The 10,072-nt window shown below is 48.4% G+C and overlaps 1 protein-coding gene across 1 annotated transcript in view; it reads left to right on the plus strand.

Annotated features, from left to right (window-relative positions):
• Positions 1-8,485, plus strand: part of CLRN1 (clarin 1) — a 64,010-nt gene extending 55,525 nt beyond the window's left edge. Inside the window, exon 3 of the mRNA XM_004708538.1 lies at positions 8,220-8,485. Within this exon, the coding sequence (XP_004708595.1) occupies positions 8,220-8,485 (266 nt within the window). The remainder of the gene's footprint in view (positions 1-8,219) is intronic.
• Positions 8,486-10,072: the final 1,587 nt, after the last annotated feature.

Below are 10,072 nucleotides of genomic sequence, written 5' to 3' on the forward strand. Positions count from 1 at the left end.
TATGAGTCCCCAATAAAAAGATTTTAAAAACAAACAAACTACTGAAGTAGCAATATTTCAATTGCTATCTCAGAGCTCAACGGTGAGAGAAGTATTTCTGGTTCACGGATTTTATTTTTAACTTATTAAGATGGCTTTAAGACATTAAAAAATAATACATTAAATTATAAATAAAGCCAGCTTACAATACGTATCCATGTCAGGATGAATAATACCCTGGCCCCTGTCCTATGTCTAGGGCACATTATTCCATAGTTACTGGGGTAAGGGAGCCCTATAGCTTGTTTCCATTCAGTCTTTGTGGAGGAGCTGACGTTGAGGAGCCTAAGGAGGAGTACAGGAGCTTTGCTCCCTGCAAAGACACGGGGACTGTCAGAGGATGCAGACTGGCAGCAGGAATGTGAGCAAGAAAAGCACTGTCTACGTTTCAAAGCATCGATCTTAGAAAGCGGGCCCTGGAAAGAAAAAGGTAGACAGTCAATCATGGCAAAGGCCAAGAATTCCACTTCCTTGGCTGGAGACAGCATTGACTGCAGGTCACTCGTGTCTAGCACGTGGGGACTGCCCTGGCCCCGGCTGTGACCTTGTGCAATGAATGAGAGGTTGCCTCTTTTTTCCCCCCCCATCACAATCGCTCCTGCTCTCTTCAGCATGTGGATGAATGCCTTCTCTTCGGCTTCATTGAGACTCAAAAGTCCTTGCTCAGGACCCTCCAGGCTCCACTTGGTGTGTCCATGCCAGAAACACACACCCTGCTCCCGGCCTCGGATGCTTCTCCTTGACCTCCTCCTCTCCGCGATCAACCCCTCTGACTCCTTGGCACTCGGTGCTCCCTCCATGGGGATGCTCTTCCCCACAGATGCCCACCTTCCCCCTCCTCCCCTTCTTTCCAGATGCACTCGGGTATCATCACCCACCCCCATGGTTTTTATTCCTTCCTGACTTCACTGTATGCTCCTCCAGCGCCTCTCGCACCCTGACGAACCGCGTTGTCGTTAGGTGCTTTTGAGGTGATGCTGGGGCGTGGTGACCTCATGTGTGCAGGGCTGAACTACTCCAGACAGATTGTAAGGCTGCAGCTCACCAATCTGGTCTCCCAAGGTACCACGGGATGGTTTCAAACTGGCAAACTTCCTGCAAGTATCTAGTGCTTACCTGTTTGCACCTGATCAACTATAGATTTCACCCATCTAGTCATTATCTCTCTCTCTCTGCTGCTTTCAGAGAGCTCCTGAAAGGAGAATGAAAAGAAATCTATTTGGGTCATTGCTGCATCCTCGTGCCCAGAATAGTGCAGGGGGGCCTAGCACCGTTGGTTGAAGAAAGGGGTGAAATAGAAACATGCTTCCCGGTAACGCATGCCATGTTTCTTGGCCGAAAGTCTACTCTAATTAGATACATTTTCTTCTTTGCGTTCAAACACCCTTCTCAACAGTGTGGCATTTTGAAAACATGGCTTAGACGTGGAATCTTCAACTCTCTGTTGCGGAAGAGGAAGAGTTAAACTCAATTGGCGTTGTTCTTTGCCGACATGTGCCCTTTGGAAACACATGGCCAAATTGCCCCTGATTGTGACCTCAAAATCCACTCGTAGGAACTAACTTCCTTTGCTCATCGCGGACCCGTTTGGATGGCAGCCATCCGCCTCGCAGTGGTGTGGAGCCAGACAGCTTCCACTGGGGGGGAAACCACTGCTGGTGACCTCACCTTTAATTACTGACTTTCTAGTGAGATTGCATAATTTCAAGGCATCCAGCCACGGCACCTGCAAAGTTATGGTTTTCCCACCCCATTCTTCATCTCTCAAGGTCCCTAAAGAAGGAAATTCAATTTATCTTCCTGCATAGGGAACAGAAAGCCTTTCATGTGGGTGTCATCTATGTTCGAATTTAAAGATGACTTGTTAGCTTTCCGGTAATGTGAGCCATGGTTTCCAGTAGAATTGAAATTCTAATTTATTATTATTCTCAATAAGTAGCCTTAGTGATCATTGGCAAACATTTCAGAAATGTCTTCCCCTTTGAGGGAGTCACAAACTCCTGGGCTCCCACAGACCTGGGCAGAGTTGCTAACCGTAAAAGAAGTTACCTTCACTTCAGGGTCAGCCAGGGATGAAGAAGCATCTCTCTTGTTGGCTGTGGCCTACATTCCCATATTACAAGGACAAGAGGGCAGAGGCTCCTGGTGCTGCAGGCCCAGACAGCCATCACAGAGTGCACATTGTCTAGCACATTAGCAACGTTTGTTAGCTGATTGATCATCCATGTTGTGACAACCCGCTATCTCATTCAGTCCGAAATTAACTCAGTAATCAGTCATGAAACACACACTGCACATGAAAACAACACACACAGATGCACCAGTCAGATGGTGGGGAAATTCAGACAGATGAAAATAAAATTTCTATAGGATAGGAAAACCCAGGTCCTTGGATTGGTTAGGGATCCTTGAGTGGTGCAAATTGTGGCATGTTTGGCTGCTAACCACAAGGATAGAGACTCCAAGTCTACTCAGAGGCACCTCAGGAGAAAGGTCTGGTGATGTAATCCCCCAAAGTCAGCCAATGCAAAGCCTATGGAGAACAGTTCTCCGACCCACAAAGGGTTGCCCTTAGCTGGAATTGACCGAATGGCCATTGGCATTTGGGTTTGTTTGTTGCCTGGCTCTATCCCAAATTCTAGATCAAATGAGGCTTGCTGGGCCCTTCAGATCCTAATATATTCTCTCCTTTTTGCGTGAGTAGGAGCAGTACTGGCAGATGGGCAGATAAGCAGGGGCTCTAATCCAGGATCCCCAGCTGAGTCTGGGCTGTTGGAGTTCAGAGCTAACTGGGAGCAGAAGATGGAAGCAGGCAGTGTAAGCCTGCGCTTTATATTGGTGAAGCACGGGGCAAGGGAAGCCCACAGAGTACATGTCCAAACATGCAAAATAATACACACCTGTCCTCCTTGATGATCCTCCTTTCATAATGATCTGGAGGGCCATATTCAAATGGAGAATTTTTAAGCCCTAGGAATGCTGATGGCACAGTGGGTTACATGTTGGACCACTCACCATAAGGTCACCAGTTCAATCCCATCCACTGCTCCTCAGGAGAACGATGAGTCTTTCTTCTCCTGCAGAGATTTATATTCTTGGGAACTGTGTTAGTCCTGGTAGACTAGAGAAACAAAGTTTATAGACACTCATATGTGCATAAGAGCTTTATCTACACGAGCAATTGAATATTGAGGAAACATTCCAGCCCAGGTCAGGTCAAGTCCAAAAGTTTGATATTAGTCCATATTAGCAATATCAATCTATAAAGCCCTCTTCAGACTCACGCAACACATGCAATGACACCAAATGCAGGAAGAGCACAGGCCAGTGGGTGGAACGTCTTGTGGACCCCGTGACGGTGGAAGCATCTCAGCGCTGGCAGGGGTCTCCCGCTCAGGACTCTAGTACACCTCCACGTGTCTTGTCCACAGGAATGTCTCACAGGGAGTGAACATGTGTCCGGCCTCCAGCAAGCAATTTATCTCCTTAGCGCCTCTAAATGAGGTCCTCAAGCTACAACCTGATTGACAGACTAAACTCCACCCCTTCACTCCTGAGTCTCAAATCGACAACAGATGACGTTGTTGCCACAGCAACCCATGGGGGCGGTTCTCCTCTGTCCTACGTGGTCACAACTAGCTCATGGCAGTGCGTTTTCCTTTATGCCCACTTGTTTATTTCGGAGGAATGCTTAGGCATGAAGATGAACAGGCTCTGTCTTGCTCGCTCTGAGCTTGTCATCGAGAAAGAGCCTTCACCAGTGGGCATGCTGGCTGGTTTCGGTCAAGTGTCGGCAAAGATGGACTGGCGTGGTGGCTGTGCCACTGCACTCGGATGTTCCCCGCCATATGATGGCACGCAGGACCAAGGGCTGGTTTCCTCCGTTGTGCACAATGGCATTGAGACTTGGAGATGACTCCAGGGCCACAAACGACAATGAGAATTTTATACCTGAGGGCAGTGATGTAAGAGAGCGTCCCCTGTTCCATCGACATTTCTTCCCGTGCCTGACCCCATCCCATACTGGAAACTGGAGAAGATGCTTCAGCACCGAGTGTCTGACTCCAACCATGCACTCTCTGACAGCACCCCCTCTAAGCTCAGGGCTGTGCCCCACCAGTCCCGCCGTCTGCCTTGGGGAGGGATGGCCCACAGAAGACACCTGTGTGGGTGCTAGAAATGGATGCAAGGCTTCTGGGGCAGGGAATTCCAGGTGCAAGGCCTAGAACTCAGCCCAGGGACCTCAGATGAGCACCTTCCGTTGGCCCCCAGGATTCCTCCCTTCCTGGGGAGGGACCTTTGCAGAAGAGGACCAGAGTAGTCCCTCTCGATATGTATCCAAGGGAAGATCCAATTTTGCATGGATCTCAGGGCAGTACTAGAAGTGTATACTTACCAATACCCACCTGGTGACCACAGAGGGAAACGCTGTGTGTATACCTTTAACCTATGAGTTATAATAGTGATCCTTGGTCCACGCCCCCCTTTTAGAGCAATGGACAAAAAGGGAGCCCAAATACCCCCAATCCTCAAAGAGTTATTTTTCCTTCCTGTCTGCCGGTAGGTCGTGATTTGGAGGGTCTTCTGAGACAGGCAAACATTCTGTAGTCTTGCTCTAAAATGACAAAGTTGGCCTCCTGGCCAATCCCGGAGTCCACGTGGAACTGCAGACCTCCTCTCTACTTCTCGTTGGGCCACCCCCTTCCAGGGACTCGCCTGCCTGAAACACCAGCTATGGCAACAACAACAGAGAAGGCTTAGACACAGAGCAACTTCTAGTTTAAGAATTTGACATGTAGGCTCACTACGCTGCTGGCTCCCTAACAGAGTCGTGCCTTTAAAATACTTAACAACTTGAAAAGGAAATCGAGCTTGAATTTTCCTTTTAAGAGCTCAAGAAATACCCGTGTTTCACTTCTGTCTGAAATTCCCCATCTTTGCAGACAAAGAAGGCTCTTACAGCAAAAGTAATGGCGTTTTCTCCGCAATTTTCAAATAAAAGATAAAGAGAAAACAGCAGTGCAGCCTTTTTGTGAGGAGCTAACAATAAGGGACTAACGCCGTCCTGCCAGGGGAGGGCTCCGGTTTTAAGCTCAGAACGCAGAGATAGTTAGAATGACACATTTTAGAAAGAAATATTCTCAACTACTGCTCTGAGTGAAGTAACGTTTCAAGAAAAGGATCGCCTTCGGTTATTTGGGGATATATTTATGATAGCGATTCAGCTGCTGGGGCCAGCTCTATGTGGAATTCTCAAGTGCAAGAAATACGATGGACTCTTTCAGCTCACCACTGCTTCCCATCCCAGGGAATCCCATCTCCCACTACTGTTCCCCAAACCTGGCCTTGGGAAGGGGCCGGGAGCGTCGTGCTTCACTGGCTGGAACAGCCTCTGTGTTCGTTTGGGGGGACTAGAGAAACAAATCCAGAGACACTCACATATGTGTGAGAGAGAGCTGTAGATCCAAGAGTCATTGTCTGGCTCAGTCCAGATCAAGTCCCTAAGTTCGATACTAGTCCATAAAATCTTGTACAGACTCACGCAGCACGTGCAATGACGCCAACAGCAGGAAGATCACAGGCCCGTGGGTGAAAAGTCTTGTGGAAGCATCTCAGTACTGGTGTGGCTCTCCACGTTGGCTGCTTCAGCTCCAGGGCTCTGGCTGCCATCAGCATAGCTCTATGTGGCTTGTCAACAGAAGGAGAAGCAGAGAGAGTGTTTGTCCCACCTCCAGAGAGGAAGACAGGAATTCCCAGAATCCTCAGGAGAAGGCCATGCCCCCACAGAGGCAACATTGGCTATGACCTGATTGACAGGCTAGAGACTCCACCCTTTCGCTCAAGTTGGCAGAAGATGATGTGACTGTCCCGCCCTCCCTACATGGTCCAACTCCTCTTTGTGTGGTAAACTTGCCCTGCAGCGCCTTTCATCTTCTTCTAGGCAATCTTCCACGGTGCCCACTCTCTCAGTGACAGCACTTAGAGCCACTCCACTGCCCCCTCCCCCCACTGCATTCACTGTAATTGATTTATAACTGTGATCTGTGTTCCATACCAGATGATACTCTCTGTGAGAGCAAACACCATGAGGGTCCTCCCTAATACTTACATTTCCATTATTAAGCCTGTGCTTGGCACATCATAAGTCTAAGTGAATAACTGAATGAATGAATAAACGAATGAACGAGAGGAACTTAAACCACTATGTTGCTGCTTCCAGGATATTTGCGTTAACTGTAATTGAATGAAAGGCACTTAGCCTAAAGTCGTTAGAAACCTGGTGGGAGAGTATTTGCAGGATCAAGTCTCTGTAATGCATTCATTGGGTTGCCTACCTTGATGTCGTCAGGTTGTTTTTATTTTGGGGTGAGAGGTGATACAGGGTAAGGAATATGGTCAGGATTTGCAAGACATAAAGAATACATAAAACCCATCAGAATGGGTGGCTAAGCATTTATACGTGTCAATTCCAGTATTTAGTACTAATAACACATTATCGCTATTGTCCGTATCTACAGACGAGGAACCTGAGACACTGGAGATTAAATGTGCCTAATCTCACAGACCAGGTGGAGGAATCAGGGTTTGTTCCCCAATAGCTTGATCTAAGAACTCACAGTTAATTGTAGCTGAAGACCTCGAGATGCCTCCTGTTCACTGGAACCTAGGGTGGCCAGGGGTGCTCTTGCAGCCAAGAAAGCACTGTAGTCTATTCACTGGGCTCCCAATGTGGCTCCTCTTGCTTCCTGCCTCTGCCTCCTGTGCCAGCCACCCCACGCCGGTCTCCCATGCACCTCACTCAGGAGAGAGGACCTGCCTGAGCTGCCGGCCCTATCTCGCATGCACCATCGTGTCATGGAGGGATCTGACTGCACACCACTGCCACGGCCACTAGGATCCAATTTCACGATGAGGGAGCGATGAATGAGAAAGAAGAGAGGTTACCCAAAATAAACAGCTATTTTTGTCTCCCGTGAAAGTCAAGAAGTGGAGGTTCAAGGCCAGTCTGGTTGCTCAAGGTACCTGGGATCCAGCCTCTTTTTTCTTATTTCCCCACAGCACACTTATGCACAGCACACCTGGGCATCTGCTGGAGCTCCCACGGTTGTCTCTGGATTTCAGCTGCAGGAAGGAGGAAGGGGCAAAGAAAGGCAGGTCCTTAAGACATTGAGCAAGGAAATGGTGCCGTCCCGACATTCCAGCCACCCTCTGCTAAGCAATATAGTCTTTACTCAGTATGGCCACACAGCTGCTGAACATGCCAAGTTCTTTTGCAGACAAAGAGCACACCTGTCTGTCTCAACACCTTCCTCCCCCCTCTGCGCAGCTGTGGGCAGTTGGTGGAGCACGAGGGGTCATCATGACCCTCTGACAGGGAGCCCTGAGACCTTTTTAGCAGGGACCGTGCGCCTGGCATTTATCCAGCCTGGCCCATGAAGCAAAGGGACGTATGTTTCCTCGAAGTCACATCAGAGCAGCAGCTGCTCGGAGCCTGATCTCCCCCCACCGCCCACCCCCATTGTGCTCACGGCACACAGTCCGTCATTCAGACCGGACGTCACCCAAGCGCAACCTCGGCCAGCGTTTGCAGGATGAGCTTGATCTGATTCCCCGCTCAGGGTCACAGCCAAGCACCGGCTTTTGTAGGTGGGAGACACAGCCTGGGGAGTGTACGCCTTGGAAATGGTCTACAGCGAACCCTCGTTTATCGCGGTTAATCGGATCTAGACCCTACCGTGATAAATGCAATTCCGCGAAGTAGGATTCCTTATATCCAAAAGTTTTACCTTTTCCTGGATGGTGAGCATCTTCCTCTGGTGCTTATTTTTATTGTCAGAAGGCTTAGAAGAAGCAGCTCGTTTAGGAGCCATCATAGGACTTAGATAAAATTTCTTAAAAATCACAAACAATTACAGTACACTGTACAAAAGCAAAAATGCATCTGATACGTAGCTCTGATACGTAGCGATACAGACAGAAGCGTGTACAGTATGAGCCAATCAGTGGCAGTAATGACAGAGCATGCGCTGTTACGCAAAAACCGCGATAGAGTGAAGCCGCGGAAGTCGAAGCGCGAAGTGGCGAGGGTTCACTGTATAGTGTGCTCATTGACCTCCATGCCCCTCCCTGACCTTCAGGAAATGTTTGTCTCAACGTGTTGTCTGTCCTTTCCTCTGCAGGCTCCTGCGGCTGTCTCGTCATGATATTGTTTGCCTCTGAAGTGAAAATCCACCACCTTTCAGACAGAATCGCAAATTACAACGAGGGGACCTACGCCTACAAAACGCAGAGCGAGAGATACACCACCTCGTTCTGGGTCGTTTTCATTTGCTTCTTCGCTCATTTTCTGAACGGACTCTTAATCCGACTGGCTGGGTTTCGGTTCCCTTTTGCTAAATCTAAAGACACGGAGCCGGCCGGTGCGTCTGCAGACCTCATGTACTGAGAGGTGGACAGTGCGGTCATTTCCAACTCAGGGAGTGGACTTGCTTTGGCACTTTGATGCATGGTTCGCTTTTCTCATCCTTTACACGCCACAAGCGGAAAGCACCAACCCCCTCACGGCGATGCTTGCCAACGATGTAGGTGGGCACACACCGGAAGGACACAGGGCCGCGGAAAGAAGATGGTGGAAACACTGGGCCTGATTGATCCAAGTGTCAAAGGCAGTTGATTTGAATGGGCCAGTGACTACTCTCCACGAGGGTCCGTCAAACAGGATGTCTTCAAAATCACAGGAAATGTTCTTGAACAAAAATATGGAAGTGGGAAGCTTTGACTTTTGACACACCCTCTCTATACTCCGAAGGTGGCATTTCCATCTCTCGAACATTCTCTCTGCACCCCTCTCCCGCCGCCACCCACAAGAATTCTGAGGGCTTTGATTTGCCCTGCCTCAAACCGGCCGTTGGAGGATCCTTGACAGACTGACGTTGCATCTCTCAAATGTTTGTTGTTTGGTTTGCTGAAGGAAATACTGGGGAGAAACCCGAAGGCTGGAGGGTGGACGAGGGGAGGTTTCCCAATGAAATCCTCAAGAGACAGCCCTGGATACCCCTGAAGAATAAGCAAGGCCGCTGACCTGTTGGGAAGAAAAAAAAATTTTTCTTAGTGCAAATTTTCTGACATTTTGCTCACCAATGCAGTTTAAATTAAATTTTTCTTCCTGTGATTTTCCTGTGTCCTTCAAAACAATCTACCAAGATTACCCCTTTAATCGTCTCAAAAACAAAAACAAAACCATTGTGGGGTTTTGTTGCTTTTTGAGTTGACCTCACTGCCATGAAAGCCTTTTTTTTTTTTTTTTTAAAGGCGGCCCAGGGAGACTGAGAGTATAGTAGCGAAAGAACTTGTGTGCAGTCACCCACTGCTTACAGAGCCGTGTTGGATGGAACTTGGTTTGTTAGGAATAAACCCATGCTTGCCTGAGTCAGACCCCTGGTAGCAAAACTTTTTGATTTGCCCTCGTACATCCCAGAGTACAAGATGCTTGTCCCATCAGAGAGGACTCAAAAGACGCATGGAATAGTATCGTTTGTATAAAAACAAGGACTGTCTATAATAATCCCACATTGTTGCCTCAGATATCAGAAAACAGAGCTGACATAGCTTTACTAAAGCGACAGTGCATTAAATGACTATCTATGAAATGTATCAGTCCTTTACCCCCTAAGTTTCCTTACTTTTTTTTTTAAAGAACAGTTTCACTCATCCTGCTTGTTGGTCAAATTCTGCAACTCTCTAAAAGAAAAGACAGAAGGAGAAATACTTGAGCGGAGTGCATTTTCCCTCATGTCCCGAATACCCAACTACATGTGACAGGCTTTCAACGGGCCTCCGGTGGCTGGGACCACCGAAGAATCAGGAACAGTGATTCCTCCTAGTAAATTGGGTGCAACATAACCCATGGGAGGCTGTTGCTTCTAATTAGAGCAGCGGTTCTCAACCTGTGGGTTGTGACCCCTCTGGGGGTGGAACAACCCTTTCAGAGGGTTCGCCCGATTCATAGCAGTAGCAAAATGACAGTGATGAA

This window comes from Echinops telfairi, unplaced genomic scaffold (assembly GCF_000313985.2).
Source record: "Echinops telfairi isolate 266 unplaced genomic scaffold, ASM31398v2 ScPeMD7_4225;HRSCAF=4972, whole genome shotgun sequence".
In the NCBI taxonomy this organism is placed as follows: domain Eukaryota; kingdom Metazoa; phylum Chordata; class Mammalia; order Afrosoricida; family Tenrecidae; genus Echinops; species Echinops telfairi.